This window comes from Myodes glareolus, chromosome 6 (assembly GCF_982192425.1).
Source record: "Myodes glareolus chromosome 6, mMyoGla1.1, whole genome shotgun sequence".
Lineage (NCBI taxonomy): Eukaryota > Metazoa > Chordata > Mammalia > Rodentia > Cricetidae > Myodes > Myodes glareolus.
Window position 1 is genome coordinate 68,893,535 of NC_142031.1, and position 21,494 is coordinate 68,915,028.

At 50.5% G+C, this 21,494-nt stretch overlaps 1 protein-coding gene across 1 annotated transcript in view; it reads left to right on the forward strand.

Annotated features, from left to right (window-relative positions):
- Positions 1–21,494, forward strand: part of Klhl29 (kelch like family member 29) — a 297,008-nt gene that overhangs the window by 222,476 nt on the left and 53,038 nt on the right. The window contains exons 4-5 of the mRNA XM_048439662.3: positions 12,337–12,478; positions 14,911–15,423. Coding sequence (XP_048295619.1) covers positions 12,337–12,478; positions 14,911–15,423 — 655 coding nt within the window. The remainder of the gene's footprint in view (positions 1–12,336; positions 12,479–14,910; positions 15,424–21,494) is intronic.

Sequence of the window (21,494 nt, forward strand, 5' to 3'; positions counted from 1 at the left end):
TGATGAGAAAAAGATGCCAGAATTCTGTCTGCCTTCACGTCAGTGCGCAGTCTCTGTAAGCCAGGAGGAGGGATCTTACCCAAACAGACCATGGCGCCACCCAGATCTCAGGTAGTCCGGCCTCTAAAACTGTGAGGGGAAGAGACGTCTGCTGCTAAAGCTGCCCAGCTATACTAGGTGTGTAATGGCCTGTTGTGTCGTGGCATCCTGAACTAAGACAGTCTGGAACGGAGCAGGACAACCAGAGAGTGGCCTCAAAGATTGCACAGGCCTTGAGAGCTTAGAAATTATCCTGTTCACAGGTCTGGTTTATACAGATGTTAGGAGTCTGAACGAATTGTGCTCTCTGAAGCCAGAGACTGCTCAAGGCTGTGTCTCTAGCATAGATTAGTTTCTTAGTAGGAGCAAAATGGGTGGGTGAAGAGAAAGATGAGTTGGGGGGTTGGTGGATGAGTGTATAAGTAGGTGGATGGGTGGATGTATAGGTGGATGAATAAATAGGTGAATTGGTGGCTGGCTGGGTGGCTGGGCGGGTGCAGAATGGAAGACGGGGTACACATAGCTGTTCACTCACTCCACTTCTTAATGTCAGTCTGAAGAAAAGAAGGCGCTACCTCAATACCAGGGCAGAATTGCTGTTTCTCTGTACTGCTTGACCCTTCCATCACCTCTTGAGGTCTAGTCCTCCTCAGCATGATAGAGTCAGTGTGCCCAGTGAGATGATGAACCAATGCTGAAAGAGGATTGTCCTAAATAAATAAATAAAACCCCTTTCACAGCTCCCGTTACGAACCAAAAGGAAGCTGAGCTAGACTGGGGCAGAGGAAGCACCTTGCCTTCAGACTGTGCCTGGTCACGTGTTGCTATCATGACAGAGACATGCAGGTAAAAGCCCAATGAGAGAAAACCAGGTGCCCAGGAGAGGTAAACTGAGTCCCGCATGGCATGCATCTAGAATGTCCACACTGGGGAATCCCACGGAATTTGGAGGCCCGTGCTGTAGCTGGTTGTAAGTTTGGGTTCTGAGAGTCTCTACGTCCGTCTAACAAGACCGGTTCTACGCCTTCCACTGTGCTAACTGCCTGGGGAACAGCCTGACAAGGATATCTGCACTGCGTTGTCTGCTTCTGTGTCCTGAATGCCCCTCAGTGTGACTCTGACGCAGTCCTGTCTCGTTAGGCCTCTAATGAGGTCGCTGAGGATGTCTGTCAAGCTTGTGTCGCCTGGCGTTAAATCCCGTTCTCAGTCAACGACATATTCTCATATAGAGTGTGTGAACTAGGAATGCTCCTCTCTGCCCAGCAAGCCTTTATAAATTATATATATAATGATCTGTTGCAGTTACAACTAAGAAAATGGGAATGTTTCCGAAGGTCGGGTAGATGTGTTAGAAGGTTCTACAAGAAGGGGCTGGGACTCAGTTTGGAGGCCCTTTGTAACTAAGATGGACCACACCAATGTGGAGGTCTTGGTCAATTCTAGAATGTCCTCTGGGAAGGGGACCGAGAGGCCTTGGTGAGCAACAGACCAGGCCAGCCCATGGCCAAACCGTTCTAAAGGATCTCCTGTCTCACCTGGGTGTCTGGGAGGCCCAGAATCCTGGTTCAGAATTCATATGGTACACATGGAGTTGAAGCCCAGGAGAGTGCCAGGCCCAGTTAACAGGTGGTCCTGTCAGGGAGCCTATGTGCCTTTCCAGAGACAGGAGTAGCACATCCACTCAGAAGGCTTCCATTCACCAAATTCTCCACGACGCTAAATCTGAAGTCAACAAAGACTCCTTTTCGGAAGTGGGTGTTGTCAGGTGTGTGTGTCTGCGCATCAGAAGCTGACCCTAGGGCAAGAAGTGGTCCCATGCCTACTGCCTGCTGGGTTGGCGTTTTGGAAATGTCCCATCAAAGGCCAGAGGAGGGGCTTTTCTGGCCGCCCCCTTACCCGCCCACTTTGGTGAGCAAGAATGAAGACAAGTCTCCAGTGTGTGCTGGAAAAGCAATGCCCATGTGAATGGGAACCTGCAGGGTGACAGGAAGCCTCTGAGAGCCACAGGCAGGTTACAAGCAGCAGCAGTTGGGGGCGCTGTGAGGGATGATTGAATGAGGGGGGATGAAAGGCCTGGCCCAGCTCCACAGCAGCTGCCCCTTGCTCCAGCTCTCGGCTATGTGTCCGTCTGGGCCACTGGCTCCCCCACATCACAGGCATCCGCTGAGGGCCAGGCCTGCCCTGCACCTCCTGTAAAATGAAAGGGAATGGTATCAGAGGGGAGCTGAAGCACAGGAAAGGGCCTCTTTCTTTTCAAAGACTTTCATTTGTGATAGGCTTTTTTTTTTCCTAGGTGATCTTATTTCAAAGCCGCTTTGAAAAAATTGTGGGTTTTGTAATGGATGAAAAGTTACTTGGAAATAGGGCTAAGAAGTTTTCGGTTGAAAGTTGTTAGAGGAAAGTTGAAAGTGGGGAGTTGTAAGGTTCTGCCAGATTTATCATTTCTTTTGTCCGTGAGACCCATCGTGGAAGGGAGTTTAGAGCAAGGGACAGGGCATGTGCAAGAACACAGTGCAGAAGCCAGCCCTGTCCACGGCTGCTTTCTGTCTGCAAAGGAAGCCTTCTTTGCTGAACTTTGAGCGTAGACATCTCTGAGGACTTAGACTTTGATGTTGCAAGAGGAAAAGCAAATGTACTCCCTGAATACTATAGAAAGCAGGTTCTGGTGAAGATGAGGGCCTCGTACAAGTGTTTCCTGTTAGGGAAAGAACTGTCGAAGACGAAGGGATCCAAACAGGACTTGGGAGAGAGGGGAGCATGCCTGGGGCTGGTGTAGACACTAGGCATGACACAAAGTCAGGAACTGGGGTGGGGGGGGGCAGAAGAAACGAGTGACTGCACAGAGAAGGGTGTGAGTGAAATTTAAACGAAGAAAAATGCAGAAGACAGAAAGAGATGGGAAGAGGATTTCAAGGAACAAGGAACCTGGTTTTAGGGATCAGAGGGAAAGGATAGGCATCGCTATAGGGAGGGGCAGTGAGGGGTGATTGTCATGGAGACAGGGTAAGTTCACTCAAGTTGAAGTCGAAGAGATGAGTGTGGAAGCTAATCACCCGCAGATATAAATATCAGGTGTTTCTAGCCCTGGCCCATGGAAGACAAAAGGACCATGTATTTTTTGCTCAGCCTACTGTTGAGAAGCCAAAGGGAAGAAGCTATAAGAGGGAGGGAGGGAGGAGGGGGTATATAGAGAAGGGATTTGCTTTGTGATGCCCGCCTAGAAGAGAGATGATGGAAAACAATGTGCCCGACCTCCTGACGCCAGTATCTTACCAGGGTCAGAGCAGGAGACACAGTTGATGGATACAGTGGAGAAAGGACTGACTGTGGCCAGCATCCTGCAGTTTCTTAGGGAGGGCTGAAAGCATTACCCAACAGAGTAGTACGGTATGGGTGGGTGCAGACTCGACATGACTAAATCCACTGATGAGGGTGTCAACCCCAAAGAGGTGACCCAGGAATATTCTGACTGCCCCAGAACATGTGATGGTCTTAGGAAAGCTTGGGGCCCAGTAGAAAATAACTAGGTCATTCATAGGGATTCAACCCTCAAGAGGGAGTGGGTGGGTGGTGTGGATACCATTAGTCCCCTCCAGAGTGGTCTGTCATCAAGAGTGTGGCCTCTCCCCAAGCGCGTGTGCAGACAGATGACATTTTCTGTACCGTCCCCTGCCTTAGTAAGCCTTCCCACCACGAGTCCTCTTCACCAGAACTTCACAGATTGCAGGCACCTGTGCTCTTGAGTCTCCAGAACAGTAGCGTAGCTCATCTCCTTTCCTTAGAATGTGTACCCAATCTCGGGTAGTTTCTCTTAAAAAAAAAATATTATTCCATTTATTTGTTTGTTTCTTTGTTCAACGGGTAGGGATGCAATCTCCAGCACTCCCACGGAAGTCAGAGGACAACGTTCAGCCGTCAATATTCTTCTTCCACCTTTTGCATCCACCACATAGAACTCGGGTCATGGGGCTTGGCAGCCGTGTCCTTGCCCACCGAGCCATATCGCTGGCCTTGGGATGCTTGTTTTGTTTTGTTTTGTTTTGTAGCAACCCAAAACGGACGAGGACAGGTAGAGTAGGCCTGGGGAAGAGCCTGAAGTTTCGCACCCTGGAGTGTTGTTGAACTTGGCTGGACCATATGACTGTCATCCATAAGATGGTGGGAAGAATACAGATTCTTCCTGGAGGGAGATGAGCTATGCCCACCATTGGCATGTGGGCGGTGGTTAAATATGAGCTGTTAGGGTGGTGACTGGCCTAGCAGCCCCATTTCGTCTGGCATTCGCTTACTGCTCAGTTCACACAGCGATTCGAGCATGGCAAAGAGTTGGCGGTTCCACCTTAAAAGCATGTACAAGTGGCGCTCAGGACTGCACACAAAGTCAGGGGGTCACAGAGCAGGGTTGCGACCAGCATAGGCCTCTGAAGCTCTGTCTGCCACCCCAGCTAAGCTGAGGTCTCTCCCTCCTTGCTGAGCTTCGCCTCCCCACCCACTTGTTCGCATCCTCCATACCCACCCAGGCTCCTAGCAGGGTCATTTACCCGCCAGCGACATCATCATATTCTGTAATATGATTGGAATCTGAATATATATTTAAAATGACAAGATGGAAATTAAAATTTAAATAAAGAATTACTTTTCTATAAGTTTCTCTGAAAGCAGTAATTTAGCAGCAAATTGATAGAGAAAGGTAAGCAGTGGTCCTTTAAACCATCGTGTGGTTTCCGGCGGCCGAGCCAGAAGTGTCTCAATTTAACACATCATTGGTTAGTATTATTAGAAATTTCATCAGACTCTGCAGTGCATTCTAGTAGGGCTCAGAAGGGAAGACCAGGCGCACAGGCCTGGGGCCAAGAGAAGGCATCCTGGCTCAAGAGGGTAGGAGGGTCGCGGGAGACCTCGCCCCAGCACCAAGTAAGACTTTGACTGTGCTTTTCTTGTGTGCGGCTCAATAGCAATCAGAAACTAGAACTGAGCTCCTCCGACAGCCTTGTGTGGTAACGAATTCTCTGATTCCTGGAAACCAAGGCCCAAAGCAGGAGTCCTTGACAGTGGCCTCCCCAAAAAGCTGGCTCCCATGAACCACAGGAGCAAGGCCCCTGAATCTGTCCCAGTCAGGACCCAAAAAGCAGCTGTAGCCCCTCGGACTCCAGACTCGGGGTCCAGGCCTGGAGACATGGGTAGAAAGATTGTCGTTGCTCCCAAGGGTGGGGCTGAGAACACCTTGAATCAGCAACATTGTAGGCTTACTAAAGTGACACATTCTGGAGGTCCCCAGCTGCTCCAGAGCTACGGAATCAGAACCTCTAGGACTACGTACGGTCCGTTTCTAGCAATCCTCCCAGGTGCATCTCACGTGCCTCGGGTTGGAGATTGCGTCAGTGGTGGTGGCTGGACAGTTCTGGAATGATAAAGCCTGCCTGTCTGGGAACACACTCATGGGCTCAATGGAAAAGCACTCAGACACCAAAAGATCTCCCACCCATACATGAATTCCACCACTAGCCCACCGTTCCTGCTACTAAAACTTGCCTGCTCCAGCGTCCACCACTGTGTCGGAACACCCCTGGCAAGTAGGTCCACTCAGTTCCCAGCAGGAATGCATTTACCGAACACTGGCCTCCACCGCTCCCCACAGGTTGACCTGGGCATCAGGAAAGCCCTAAGAGTCTTGCAAGGAGAGGAATGCTCAGAGGAAAGGGGAAGTGTGCCCTTTGCAAAGAAAGACTAGCCATCTAGGCTCAGTCGTGGAGCAGACGGCTGCTGTCGTGTGACTGATTCCCCAGAGTAGTCCAAGAGCCAGTGGCCAGAGGTGCCTGAGCCCTCCCCACTTCTGCCATGTGCAGGCACTAGCTCCCGCTCTTCTCAGAAAAGCAATGGGAGTGAAACCTCCAGGTAAAAAGAAAAATGAGGTGAAGGCCTTGACTGCTCCCAAATTCCTGGATTCCCAAATCCGCCGGTCTTGGCCACCTGCCTGTGCTAGTTTCCCGAGGCAGCTCGAACGCCCAAAGCACACTCTGTTTGCAAGACAGGTCAAATGATTGTGTCCTGACTGTGAAATTCCCAGGCAAGGTTTTCAGAGGTAGAGCATTTCACATGTGCACAGAGGTCAGGAAACATGGCTCTGTCCACTGTGGAGCTCAAGCCGGTGGAGCCTCTATCACCACCGTCAGTCATCCAGAGCTGCAGGAGTGGGCCCACCAAACTTGTCTTCTCCAGATTGGGTGGGTATTGCAGGGAGTCCCGGGGTGAAGAAAGCACGGGTGCAGACCACGTTCGGAGTGCCATAAGTGCCACATTCGCCGCCGCCTGCATTTCCCTCCCTGTGGCTTCTCAGCTTCTCACCCAAGGCCTCATTCCTCCCACCACCCATCTGGGGCAGCTCCAAGGGAAGCTGCATGTCCTCCTTTTAATATTTACATGGTAACAGCCCCCTTCTGTGTTTACGCTGTCCCCCGATCCTCTGTGAAACTCTAAGGGTGCGGATAACGCAGGACGTGTTTGCCAAGAGTAACACACGAGTGACTCTTGATCTCTTGTAGTTTATACTAGACACAGTAGAGTGTGCATCTCATTTTTTCCCCTTGCTTTTTGTTCATTCGTAGCCTAGCCATGTTCTCTAATATCTTAGCAAATGTGGGGGAGGTAGGATGCAGGGGAGGCTGGCTGGGACAATTCTGCAATGTCTTTGTTGAGGCCAGTCACCAGGTAGCATCCACTGAACCAGTCCCTGGCCTACAGGACAGACAAGTCTTGTGGCTGATATGCAGTTGACTATGTAATCCAGACTGGCTTTGCACACACACCAGCCTCCTTGCTTTAGACTCCTGCCTGCTAGGATTACCGCATAAGCTACCACACCTGGCTATTGTAGCTTTCCTTATCTGTGGCACGATGCTGTCATTGACAACAGCAATAGTGAGGCGCCATGGGACTCTCCCAGCAGTTTCTCCCCAAGTCTGAATCATCATCACAGATCCCTGAAACAGAGTCCCATGGCGCTGTTTGTACAATCTTTCCAGGAAAGGACCTTGACCATTGCTGCGCCTGGGTCCCCAGCAGATCGAGTCAAAACAGAAGCAAAACTGAGGCATGAGTGGGGGAGCTGTCGGCACTCTGGTGGGAATGGTGCTCATGGCTGCAGGAGTGAGCACTGGCATGGGGTCCACCATGCTCGGTGGTACTCAGTGGGTACAACCACACCAGCTGTGGGCTCCACTCAGTGACAAGGCAGCTAGGACTGCAGGTTCCAGTCTGGAAGCAGGCCTGTGAGCCATAGATGGCATCGTCAGCCACTCAACTGTAGAAATGGGTCATGTGGGAGGATGAACCAGGCTCTGTCTTGTGTCAAGCTGGAAATGTACCAGCTGATACAGGGGCCCTTGGTGCTTTGTGATCTTAGCCCCAATCCGTTGATGTGATTCAATCCTGCTGAACTTTTGTGACCCACTGCCAGTCCCTTACTTCTGGAAGCTCTTGAGAATTTCCTCATTCTTTTGATGTCCTTGGGAAAAGAGTGGACGATGCAGTGTTTGGGATTTCCCGGGAGACATTCATGTCCTTAGCAAGAGTCAGCCTCCGCATCTTACACGTCTACCATACCCAGGCACTCAGGGAGAATCAATAATTTCTGACCATTGGTAGTGGATTGTGTTAGCCAAGCCTCTGAGTAGCCTTCAGTAGCATCCATGGCTATGGATCGTGTGGGGAGGTCCCTAGAGAGGAGAACCAGACTATCTAGTCTAGGGCTCTGCTCCATGGCCTGCACATCCCACTCTTCCTAAACATGTTCTGCATATTCATTCATTCCTTGAACCAGTAGTGATGTCATTGCTCCTGCTGGCCCATGCTGTGTCTCCTAAACCCTGTTTTCACCCTGTGGACAGCTATGCCAGGCGTAGCACCTGCTGGGCCAGGCGTAGCACTGAGCATCTATCTTCATGGAGTTTGCCTGCCAGGACAGGGTCAACAGGACCTTTGGGGCAGTGCACTGAGCACTGTGATCATGCAGAGAGCTGAGATGAGAACAAGCAAGGACCAAGACAGCCCCAAGGGAGTCCAAGTCCCCATCATCATTCAAACCTCCCTGACCACCCTGGTGCTGCAAATATTTGTGGTATTCTTGTGCAAAGGAGAGAGATGTCCTCTCTCTGGTTGGACTGACCAGCGGAAAGCAGGCTCTCTGGCTACTGTAGACTTAATGCACTACTTAAGCAGAAGGATGAGAGTTCAAGTGCCTGTGCCTCCCCAGCTGGGTGCCATCTCCCTTGACCCCGCTGCCAGGGATCTTTGTATTCTGAGAGCAACACTGTAGACCATGTGACACTGTGTACCTGGTCTCCCAAGCTGAAAGAGGGTAACCCTCATGCCCTGTGAAGCTGCTGGGAGATGGGGAGGGGCCAGGAGACAGCCCACTGCCAGCAGGCGCCTTCAGCCTGGGCCTCCGCCTCCCAGAGCTTCAGCCATAAAGGACCTGGGTCTTTAGTGTTCTTCAGTCTCTGAAAGGAGCAGGATGCTGTCAGGCACCGTAAAAATGTGACCTTTGAAAATTTACAAGAGCCGGGGTTTAAAAAGCTGCTGTGTTAATGATGCATCCCATTAGCATCTCATTAAAGGGAAGCTGAGAGAAGCCAGCTCAAGCTCAGTGATGGGCAGATAGGACCACTCTGCGGTGCTAGTAGGGGAAGGCTGTTCTGGCTGTCTGGAGGGCCTCTCCTGATGAGTACCGCCATGTTACTGGAGCAGAAACCAGGGCCAGGGAAAGGCAAAAGGTCTCCGCTTGGGTGGCTTCCCGGGTGTCCCAGAGAATGGCAGTGGGAGGAGGTGAGAAGTGAGAGAGACTCTGCTTAGCCCACTTCTGCCACATGGCTGAGAAGCTAGTTTTATACTGGCAGCCCACCCGGACCTCATCCGGACCCCATCCCTGCTCTCCTTCCCTAAGGTGAGCCCTCATGCAAGCTGGGAAAAGCCTGGATTGTTCCTAGGAGTTCCTGGGAGTTCAAAACCACAAGAGCAAAGTTCAGAGCTGCAGTCACAGGCCCATACAGGGGCCTGGGCACCTCCAGAATCTGCCATCTGCAGATTATTAGGGACCTAGAGCTCTTGGCAGGAGGAAAGGCCCCCTGGTCAGGCTTCCCGCCTCACTCACGTACTATACTGGTCCATATATGGCTCACCTGCATGCCCTGGACGTTGCCACAAAGGGCACACTCCTGCATCTAAGCTGTCTGTGGTCTCTCCATATATGGCTCCCCTGGAAGCCCTGGGCCTCTCAGCTAAGGGCATACTCCTGCATCTAAGTTGTTTGTTGACAGAATCAAGAAAGGAATATTCACTTGATCGCTTTTAATAAAGTAAAATTCCTGAGCCACAAACTGCTTGCAGCTTTAGATGTTGCTAGTGCAGAGTAGAATGTGAGTGGTTTTATTTATCATTCCTAAGCGGGGTGGGGGGGGCGGGTGGACTTCGGAGCAGCGTTCTTCGGTCTCGAAGACTGCTTGTACCGATCATGACACAGAGCCAGACAGGAGGCCCCACAGCCGGGTAATCTCCCTGTGGCTCTGGATCAACCTGTGCACACCCAGAATGCCCAGCTTCTGTTTGGGGGTACACCGGGGTCTGCTCCAGCTGAGAGCAAAGCCTACAAGGGAATCACTTGGGCCCGAACGGCCCCCACTCAGACTTTGCCCTGGTCTGTACATATCAGTACCCCAGCCCAACAGTTATTTACCAAAGAACAGACCAAGGCGTACATGAGCGACACATTGCATAAGTCTAAGCAATGTGCTGGGGGAAAGATGCAATTTTTCAGGTCCATACCTCCCCTCATTTGGGGGCAGACATTAGAATTTCCAACGTTTTATAGCATAGGGGGAAAGAAAACCAGAGCTTCTGGCAGAAGTGGCAGTCTTGGGGCACGTTTCCAGATGGCTTCCCTCGCTGGTTAAGTTACCATGCGGACCTGCAGACCCAGCATTGCAGAAACTGTGGCAGGGAGAGGACTCTGAAATCTTAAGCAAAGAAAGCTGTTGTTTCCTATCTGGGAAGCCTCTGGGATATGAACAGCAGAGAGGGGCTACAGCGCCCTCTCCTGGCAGAAAAGGTTTCCATCTTGTCAGCGAAGAGGCTTGCTGGCAAGGAGGCTAGGGGGTCCCAGCAGCGTTCAAACTTTCAAATGTGTCCTCTAAACAGCGCTCTTGAATAGGATGTAGCGCAGACTCATTCCCCCTCAGATGCCTCTGGTTTCAGGAGCCATTTCTGTGCCTCTCACCCCATTGTGATCCTGGTGCCTGGAGATAGAGAGCTGCAGATGGCTAGAAGGCTTCTGCACACATCCAGGGCTCATATGGAAAGTTGCCTCTTCAGAGAACTCAAGAAAAGCCTTCCCCATGTTTCCTATGCCTCATCACCATTACGGCTATGTCTCAGACCCCCCCCTTTTGTATCTCACCAACCCCCTCAATCTCACTCATACCACAAGCAGGAGTGGGGCCTCCAGTCGAAACACTTGTTCAAGGAATTGTTCTTTCTTTTTGTTTTGTTCTTTTTTTCCCCCCTTCCCATCCTCTTTCCAAGCCCTGTTCACGGAAGTGGCGTATCTAAAGGACTGTCCAGAGGGAAAGTGCACCCTAATGCAATTACTTCTGCCCTGCCCCAGGTCTCAGTGTTGCCTGGCTCCTGCTCTCCCAGCAGGCCCTACGGCGGGCTTTGTGTGCCAAAGTGTGTGATACAGCAAAGACTCCAGGAGCCCTGCCCAGTTAGCTGCTGAGACCCACTGCTATGCGCCTGGCCTAGGACCCAAGGGCCTCACAGGGAACTCTGCCTCCAGCTTCATCACTGTGACAGACTCTATACGAAGATGCTACAGTATTGTGGCTTTCTTCTGGGTATATCCCTGGGGAAGAACAGCTTCATCCCAGTTCACCTGCTTCCCTAGGGCAAACTGGGTTTCTAGGTGACTATCTTCTCAAAGTCACCTCCACCGAAATCCTCGCCCCTTTGCACCCCAGTTTCCTTATCCCAGCTTCTGTGATATGTTTAGGATTTATTTTTGTATTGTTTATAAATAATGGCCATTGGAGAAATTTGGTATTTAGATGCAGTAACACATAACTGCGATCCTAGAGCTTTGAAGTGAGAGATAGGGAGGTCTTGTGTTCAAAGGCAGCCTGGAATACAAAAAAAAATAAAACAGATCTGGGGATGTGGGTCAGTGGTAGAACACTTGGAAAACACATACAACACCCTGAGTTCGATCCCCTGAACCATTTATTTTGATAATTGCAAAAGAATGTAGGCAAGAAGTCCCCCATAATCCTCGCATCCAAAGGTAACATCTTGCCGATATTTGGGTCATTCCCTTCTCATACGTGTTGTTCAACATCAGGATGGGTTTGCATAGGGAGGGTCACATGGGTGTCACCTTGTGACCTGCTTTTCTCATCAATGTCACCGTGGGAACATTTCGCTTTCTCATGATAAATTTCAGAAAGCACACTTCTCAGTAGCCGGTATTCTCTCAGGACCGTAGCCTCGGGGGTCACTGTCATTTTGATGTTTGCCTTCATTCTGAGAGGACTTTCCTTGTACACTTCTACAGCTAAGTCAGGTGAGCTCACACAGCAGGCAAGCCCCCTACTGCTCTGAGGGGTCATGGGTTCCTCCTCCCAGTTTCCATACCCCCCGCCCTTCCTCCATAGGATGCCTGGCTCTCAACAGCAGGTATCCAAGCAGGGTGGAGAATACACAGTGGTCCTCATTTGCCACCTGACAACGGCGTTCTGCCGAGCGAACCTTTTGCCACCTCCTTAGGAATTCTCAGTCAGTAGCCACACGTGGAAGCCCTGGGCACCTGCTGGACTGAGACTGAGTGGATACAGTCAGTGCCCAACCCCTACCCTGGATAAGTGGGTAGCATTTGGGTTACAGTGGGTTACTGACAGTCTGAGGGCTAAGGTGTCCCCACACCAGAGTACAGAATGCAGGAGTTCCCCCCAAGATAGGCTGCAGCAGTAGAGATTCCTGGCACGGCCTTGTCTTGGAGTCCTAAAGACCAGGAGCTCATCAGAGGCCAAACCTGTCGATACTCTGTCCTGAGATCCCTTGCTGGGAAGGAAGCAGAGGTTCCAGCATTAGTGGGACTGGGTCCAGGCTGGCTATCTCTCTCTCTCTCTCTCTCTCTCTCTGCCCGTGAGCCCGTTAAAAAAAGCTCAGGTCTCAAGGATATTGCTGAGATAACAGGTTCCAGGCAAGGTCCTGGGAAAGTCTGTGCTCACCTTTCTCTTCTACTTTCCGCAGGCTCCTGGCATCTCCAAAGCCGACAATCAGTCCCAGGGACTCACGACCAGCATTCGATGGGGCCAGACACCCATCAATCAGTCCACACCCTGGGACACTGATGAGCCGCCCTCCAAACAGATGAGGGAGAGCGACAATCCAGGTGCGTGTGCATCAGCTGGCAGAGACACCTGCTTGCTGGGTGCTCTGTTCTTCTCCAGGGATCCCGATCCATGAGTCTGCAGAAGCCCAGATATCAGGCTTGGGATGTGTGAGACCCCCAAGGTTCTCAAGTCGCCCTTCCAGGGAGATTTGGCCTTGCCCGAGGTTACTTGAGCTCTAGGATGCTCTGGCCCCAGGACTGAGGTTTCCTACTTCCATAGCATCGTGGTCCTGTGACAACTCTGACCCATGGCTCCTGCAGTCCCTCTCCCACCCCCCACCCTGCTTTGGTACAGATACCTGAAGATACCTCCCAGTCCTATGTCTTCTGTTATAAACATCCCAAACCCATTCGTCACTCTACCCTGAAGCTCACCAATTCCAGACCCTTCGCTTTCCTGACAAGTGCTCACTCTGGATCCCTCTAAAGGGCAAAGGCTCGACCAAGGGCTAAGGACAAATCACTGCTCACCAATGCTCTTCCTTCAGTCCCTCCACCTTGGGCATTACAGCCCCAGAACATAGCTGTTCAGCCCATAGATATCACCTACTGCCCCAGTGGTAAAACTCAGTTTGTCACAAGGCCATCTCTTCGTAATTGGGCTTAGGCAGCTGGGTTTGGGGACACAAGCAGATCCCTCCACTCTCTCCTGAATGGGGCCACTGTGATCTCAAGTGCTGTTTGGAGAGGGCGGTGTTTTGGGTTTTTTTTTTTCTGTGCTCTGTTCCCAGTTCCCCCAGAATTGTGTCCTTCATAGCCTGTCCAAGCCGTTGATTAAAAACAATGGTCAGGGCTTACTATAAGTGACTAGAGGGCTCTCCGTAGTTCCCCAGCCCCTTTCAGGCATTCATCTCATCAAAAAAAAAAAATCATCTTCATGGCATAGCATCTCAGGACTATGTGTGGCCTTGTCGGCCAGACTCTGACATTTTAATGCCTATCCCCAAGTTCCCTGACTAATCCTGGGGAGCACTGAGTTCAGGGTGCCAGGCTTTGGTCTTGAGACATCCAGTCACACTGGCTCATGTCGATAGCACCTCCTCTGTTTAACTTGGACATGGTCCCCCCTCAGCAGCCTATTCTAGAATCTAGCCAGCAATACATTGCCAATGCTTCTTGGCTTGCAGCCTCCCTCCCTCCTGACACAAATCATAAATATTTCTCACACATTATCGTGTGCCTTGTTCTGTGTGTGATCAAGGCTTGCAACAATCCTACACATGGGTATTATTGTGCCTCCGGAAGATGAGGAAGCTGTGTCGCTAATCTGGAACCAGAATCCCAGAATCGGGACTCAGAACTGGTTCCTTCTGGCTCCTCCTCCTCCTCCTCCTCACCCAACGCCCCCTGCTGGACTGAATGTTGCTTTGACATCTGGGCTCCTGCCCGCCCTACTCATCTTATGTCTGAGAGGGAATTCCTCGCCCTTCTAGCCTCCAGGGCTCCCAGTCTCCCGCCTCAGTCTCCCTGTTCTCAGTCTACACTCGAATCCCAGAGGAATCATGATAACCAAGTTATCTTGAATCTGGACAGCCAAGGCCCAAGCCAAGGCCCAAGCCAAGGCCCATTACATCAGAGGTGACCAGACTAAAATTCCCTGTCACTGTATCTTCCCGCTTCACAAGCCGTTCTGGGTCACCTCAATATCAGTTAAACTCCAGGTAGACCCAGGCCTTGCTCTGCCTGACCTGGGCATCACTGGCCTTTCACCTTGTATCATATCCTCGGAGGTGTGCCTGGCCTTCCCTCTTCCCCCAAAATCACCTTAAGAGTCAAGCTGGGTTGGCCCAGTTCCAGCAAGGCCTAGAGTCCACTCAGCTCTCTTCCAGGATTTCCTAAGCTCCATCCACCTCTTTCTAGATGCCTGGAAAACACCTTGCCGCCTTCAAGATCCACTGCGCTCACCTGAAACCCCTGCAAACACTGTTCACTGCCAGCCTTCTCTTTGCCTCCCATCCACCCCAATTCTCCAGCAAAGGAGTACATACAAGACATATAACATACAACACATACAAGGCATATATGTAACATCTACCGCACACCTGACATGCTGTTGGTTTTGCAAACATGCATTCCACCTTAAGTTCTCAGTCCAGATTAACAGAAAGAATGAGGCTTGGAGAACCAAAGCAACTTGCCAGGGCTCTTAGCTCATAGGTAGGAGAGCTGAAAGGAACGTGGGTCTCTTTGACAGTCTGTGAGCATTTTCTCTATGCTTTGTTGTGTCTCATTTCTCCCAAACAGATTTGTCTTTGTTTGTTTTTTGTTTTTTGAGACAAAGTCTCACTATGTAGCCTTGATTGACCTGGAACTCACTTCGTAAAACAGGCTAACCTCAAATTCATGGAGATCCACTTGCCTCTGCCTCCCTTGTAATGCGGGACATTGAATATATAACTGATAGAATAACAGTTTTTCCATCTCCCTTGCAGGCACGGGGCCATGGGTGACCACGGTGGCCGCCGGGAACCAGCCTTCCCTGATTGCACACTCCTATGGAGTGGCCCAGCCTCCCACCTTCAGCCCGGCTGTGAACGTCCAGGCCCCGGTCATCGGGGTGACTCCCTCACTGCCTCCCCACGTGGGGCCCCAACTCCCGCTGATGCCGGGCCACTACTCACTCCCACAGCCACCCGCCCAACCACTGAGCAGTGTGGTGGTGAACATGCCTGCCCAGGCCCTGTATGCCAGCCCTCAGCCCCTGGCGGTATCCACTTTGCCTGGAGTGGGGCAGGTAGCCCGCCCAGGACCCACAGCTGTGGGCAACGGCCACATGGCAGGGCCCCTGCTGCCTCCACCTCCGCCAGCCCAGCCGTCCGCTGCTCTCCCTAATAGTGCTCCTGCCACCAATGGGCCCCCCACGACAGACTCGGCCCATGGGCTACAAATGCTACGGACAATTGGAGTGGGGAAGTATGAGTTCACCGACCCAGGGCACCCTAAAGGTAAGTCCTGTCACACACCCCACTGCGTGCCTGGTCTGTACCTCCCTGCCTGGTCACTCCAACACAGGACAGAAGTGTGTTGATGGTAGTTCTTTCGCTGGCTTCATCTAACCAGAAGCTTTGACAGAAACTCCCTGTTTAGGCGGGTGGATTCAGGCAGAAAGCCAGTGTGGAGGTTGAGACAAGCAACAGCAGGATTCGCAGAGCAAGAAGGAAAAAAATAGGAAGAAGAAGAAAGAGGGAACTTGAAAGTCCAGAGCCCAAGGCATGCTTACCCCGGGCCAGAACAAGGCTAGACTGAGCAAGAGCTACCCACTCTGCTTCAGGGTTACTAGAATAGTCCATGGGGGGTTTTTTACCACTTTCCATCCACAAAGACATTCAAAACACTATCTGCCTATTCTGGGCAGGACAAGCCTGCTCCACCAACCAAGCTGTTAATAAGAGCAGAACCAGGGCTCAGGCACACTCCTACCATCCTGAGCCATTTAAGGTTTTGGTTTTGAAGGACTGAAGAGGTCCCTGGGAAGAGTAGCACTGGGCTGGCCTTCAGAGGGACCCTGGACCCCAGCCCCCAGCCCCAAGGGAGTTTCCTTACAAAGAGCTCAGATGTAGTTCCTTGGGAACAGAAGCTGGGGAAGGAAGTACACCCCATCGTGGTTCTCAGCCCCAGCCGCAGGCACAGCATCAGGGCCCAGGACATTGGAGGTAGGTTCTGGTCCCAGTGTCTGAGTGGGACAGCAGGGCCAGGGCCAGGAGGGGAGGCTTTGAGAGCATCTGTCTTAGATTTGGCTTTCCTTGATGCAAGGGCATTGCCAGACAGCTCAGGTCCTGATCCTGCAATGTGCAGAGGGAAAGGAGGAGGCAGGAAGAACTCTACCCTAGTCTGCTGGAGTACCCATGTCTCCAAAGGGGCCAGTAGGTGGTGCTAGATAGTGTATACAGCTAGCCATAGCTTTTCCTCGGCAGCCCTGACCGACCATTTCAGAGGTCCCTGCGTCTTAGCATTGCAATGCTGCCCTTAGTCACTCTCTGCCCACTGTTCTCCAGACATTTGTCGCTGGTCCCTCTGAGCTGTTCTCCAGCCTTTCTGAGCAACCCCAACCACAAAGCCGGTGCCTAGCTCCCTGTGGGGCTTCATTCCGAACCTGTGTGAGCTCCAACTGCCTTTGTTTGGGAAATCAGTGCTAGTTTTAAATGACAAAATTATAGAAAATTACATCTGAAATCTGGTAAACCCTTGCTTTGTTTAAAATTTATTTTTTTATATATAGAGAGACTAAATTGATTTCTTCTTTGAACTGTTTTGGTTTAGCAACCCCTTTCTTTAAGAAAGAGAGAGAGACAGAGAAAGAGAGAGAGAGAGAGAGAGAGAGAGAGAGAATGCCAAAAGAACAAAAGCACAAGCACGCACATCCACACGCATGCACATGGGCACACACACACAAATTGACTCCCACTTCATGAGCCACCAACTCTGACACAAGAGGCTGTGGGGTCCCAACTGTCTAAGGCTCTCCCAAAGCTGGAAGCACTAGGCAGCTTTAGGGTCCCCACAGGGAGAGGTCTGCTAAGGCCGATGAAAGGTCTCGCTGGTTTTCCAGTTCCGGACATTATTTAGAGAAAAACCGTTCTGTACAGGAGGGAATCAGCTTAGCTGACCTTGGAGTCCCATAGTCTAAGACTGGACTCCATCTCACTGAACATTGCTAGAAGCAGGCTGTCCCTGGACACCCTCACCCTTGAGATGGGGTGACACAGGTTGGTAAGAATGGACTACTGAGCCTAGTACTACATCACTGAACCATGCAGAGCTGCTCCTGGGACAAGTATGGAAGGCCAAAGAGTATGGCCTGACCTCTGGGGCCCCAAGCCTTACACGGCCATGTGGCCCCATGGCTATTTGCTATACCAACTCCCATAGGATAGACTGAGTCTGGGTGAGAGGCAGGAAGCAAGACCCAGAAAGTATATCCCACTCAATCTTCTGGGGAGCTTTTGGGGTCTTCCAGCTCTGGTCAATGACCGTGGGTGATCTGTCCAGCACCCTGCCTTCTATTGGTATCCGCCAGACCAGCTGTTTGCCCAGAGATTACATTAATTCACGTCTGTTTATGGCCCTTGCCGGCTGGCAGATCCCCCTTGTATTCGTGAAGGAAGACAAGGGGCTGGGTGCATATGAATGTACACCACTCGAGCCTGGGTTTTTATTTCTTAGGTAAATTCTCCTTTCGTTTCTAATCTTAAAAGCCTTTCTTGCTGAAGCTATAATTTATCTGTCAGATCTAATGTCAAACAGTTACATTTAGGGGAAAAAAATAAGGAACCCAAATTTTGAAACCAAATCTTTGCAACTTGCCGTGGGAGAGTCACAGTCCTGCCAGCACCACGTGGGTTTGGATTTGGGTCACTTTTAATTTTGCCCCTAGGGAGTTTGCATCCCTGAAACTCAAATTGATTTCACACTCCTAAATGACAGACAGCTGGCTCCAGGCGGGAACAGGAGGCCCAACATGATGCTATCAACACAAATCAGAACTCCACTTTTTTTAAAAAAAAAAAAAAAAAAAAAAAGGAGAGAAGAAAAAGAATTTTCTTTTTCTCCTAGTGTCTGTTTGAAACCTTGCCCGGCATTATAATAAGATCCACCATGCACGATCTAGCTCATTACAATCCTATCATTTTTTTGCCTTACTATTGTTTGATGAGACAACCTGGCCTCTCGTGGGGTGGAGTAATTATGCAGAGAGATCCCCTCCATGAAGAACAGGTCTTGCCAGCCGGAGGGATGGGCCACTGGTATTTTTAGACTTCATTACTGCCCTGATTTAAAATTTCACATTTTGTTTCTTGTAATTATCTTCCGATCGACTGAACGAAATTTTCAGTCGAGGCTCTATTAGTCCGCCTTCCCAAAAAAGGGCTTTGGGACTTTAATTTCAAACTTAACCAATTGAAAAAAGAAAGGTGGTGTGCAAAATGCCTTTTGATTTGTTGTAGGTCAAGCGATTGTCTCTCATCTGTGACTGGAGAAGCCAGCATGCCTGCGGTTTGCTTTAATGAGTGTTATTTAAATGCATTGAGCACATATAGATTTTCTTAAGAAACTTACAAGATAAATCTTTCTTTCTCTAAGAACAATTTGAGGGTGGGAGCAAGCTGTGGGATTTTTTTTTTTAGATTATATATTGAAAGGTAATTAAAAATAGATTTCGTGTGTGCAAAGTGATAAGGGAGGAAAACGGAATTAGTTCCATCTGAATCTTCATAAAAGGCCTGGTGTGTTTGTCTTGTCATTAGATGGGCACAGACCCCTGGCCTGATCCTCTGGGAGAAGTCCAGCCAAAGTCAGGCCTATGCAGAACCCCACGGTCTAATGACCCTGTTCCTAGAGATCTCTGGGGGGTCACAGCCAAGGTCTAGGCTGGGGGCATCGTGATTTCTGCTGTCTTTCCTCAGGGACTGTTGGTGGCTTAGATCAAGGCTGGGAGCCTCTAAAATCCCTAGACCCTGGGCCCAGAGGCTGTGTGTCTGGGGAGAAAAGAGCTAAGGGAACTTGCTTCCTTTCTTCCAGAGGAGGGACATGTCTGCGATGTTATAGACACTGTCACAGACGTGATGCAGGAGTCACAATGAGCCACCTACAGAGTTTGGCTTCTCGGCCCAGGACCAAGGAGCTACGTGATGCATAAATTGTCCCACCCATTTCTATGGGTACCGTGTCTCTTCTCCCTTCCTAACCATAGACCTTTTACCCCAAGGAGCTCTGTCCATCCTTGCAACTGCATCTCACGTGAAGTTCAGCTGCTCCAACTCCATCAGCAGCAAAGACAGTATCTTAGGATATGCTGAGGTGTGTGGCATAGCTTTGGAACCAGAGCAAGCCTCCTGGCCTCACTGAGCCTCCTCTGCCTTCTCTTAGAAATGGTATCTGAGTGTAATGGTTCTTGCCTGTCACCTCAGCACTCAGGGTAACTAAGGCAGGAGGACTGCCCTGAGTTTAAGGTCAAGCTGAGCTACACTGTGAGTCCGTCCATCTCAGCCTGGGCTACAGAGTGAGTCCCTGACTCATAAAATCAAATATGAATGTATATAAGGTATACATTACCTTAATTACATTATTATTATTATATTACATAATAATATTATTATAATACTATATTATTATATTACATTAATATTAATGTATATAAGGTAAAATATATATATTAATACATAAAATAAGAATGCTTATACTACCCTCCTAGAGTCCAGGGGAGGCCCAGATGTGACCATCCCTCACTCCTCGCCTGCTCACTGCCACTGAAGCCTAGCCAAGCACCCTGCCCAGGGAGTTTAGCAGCTGGGTTAGCCTATTCAAGGATCACAAGGCCATAGCCCTGTGGTCAAGCCACTTTCTGCAAGATAGCATGAGTTGCGTTCTGGCAGAGGATGGGAGACTATTCTCCCAGACATGGGGCTAAGGCATAGCTCATCCCTCCTTGTTCCACACATTGAGACAAGACCAGGGCTCACCATTCTCCCTGCAACCTCATTAATGCCCTGGAAGGAGCTGAAATGCGAGACAAAGATGTTTGCCCACACAGTGCCCATGCGACAAGAACCCTCAGGCAGGCCAGCCCTCCCTGTGGCAGGATCTCAGAAATGTCACCCTGATCCATCCAGGGTTCAAACTCAGGGCCACCACTTGTCCTTTCCTGGTTCAAAATATGTCCTTTGAGCACAGGTCTTTTCAAAGTGAGGGCTTTGTCCTGCCACACCCCCTCCCCTCCGAAGGCCCCCGTTGCTCTGGTGGTCCCCCATGTGGTCCCTCCCTCAGTGCCTGACACTCACCTGCCTTGCCCTTCATCCTTTGTCATTCTGTGCACAGGCTGCCTTGGAGCCACCCTACCTCCTGAGGGTTTTTTGTTTTGTTGTTGTTGTTGTTGTTTGCAAAAGTAATCAGTAATCTCAGGCATCCACATATGCAAAAATCTCTCAGAAAATCATTCTGAAGCCCCCACACCTATCCCACACTAAGCATCTATCCATTGACACTTCTTCCTAGGGCCAGGTACCTCCATATAATGGTGCCCAGGAACAAAGTGGGGTCTGAAATTCCGCCCCAGTGTCCTCATCTTTAACAATGGCAGAGCTGCTTCTTGTCGTTGCTGTGAGAAGTGACTCATTTTACATACAGCCCTTGGCACAGCCCTGTGTAGCCACCATAAAAGTGTGTGTGATCTCTCTTTCCACCATCAGTACCAGGACCACCTTTCCACATCCACTGCCTTTTAGGAGTTCAGGTTAATGCGATGAATCAAAGAGCAGCAGTTTGCCTTCCAGAGTCTTAGGACAGCATGTTAACATCGTGATGTCTGAAGGCCTGGTTCCCAGGGGTCCCTTTTGAATGACAGAAAATTGCTTTCTCCCATTGTAACATTTTACAATCCTCTACCATCACCATAACAACCAGAAGGAACCAGCCTGTTGCTGGCACCTTCCTCTGAAGTCTAAGGACTGTTCATCTTGGGGTGGGGGAGATCCTCCTGCATACCCTCAGGGCGGGTCAGCATCCTGTGACCTTCATCTTGATATCAGGGAGCCGAAGACACACAGGCAGGATTAAGTATCTTCCATGGATACAGCAATAGATTGGACAACTAGCGTCATCTGATTCCTATAGATCAACTGACCAAGGCAGGGTGATTGATCAGTCATATGTATGGCTGACAGCAACGGCAGTGGTCAGGAGCCCGGCGTGGCTGCTTGAGGAGACTTCCAGATCCCTCCACACAGTAACCCAGCAAACATGGGCTGGTAACTGGGACTCTACCTCAGTTTTCAATTCTGTAGCCCAGACCAGCTTTGAGAATCAGGTAACAGGAAGTTGAAGCACCAGGGCCTGGTGCATTGTGGGCTCACAACAATGTTACCTGCTCTGGCTACTATAAATCTTAAAGAATCCTGAGGAAGGAAGGTGATTGGTTGCCACTGCTTTTGACTCAGGAGCCAATCTCACTGCCCCCACATCTGGCCCGCACACCCTCTCCCACACAGGTGCGGCTCAGCCTGTGGAACTTGCAGTTTTA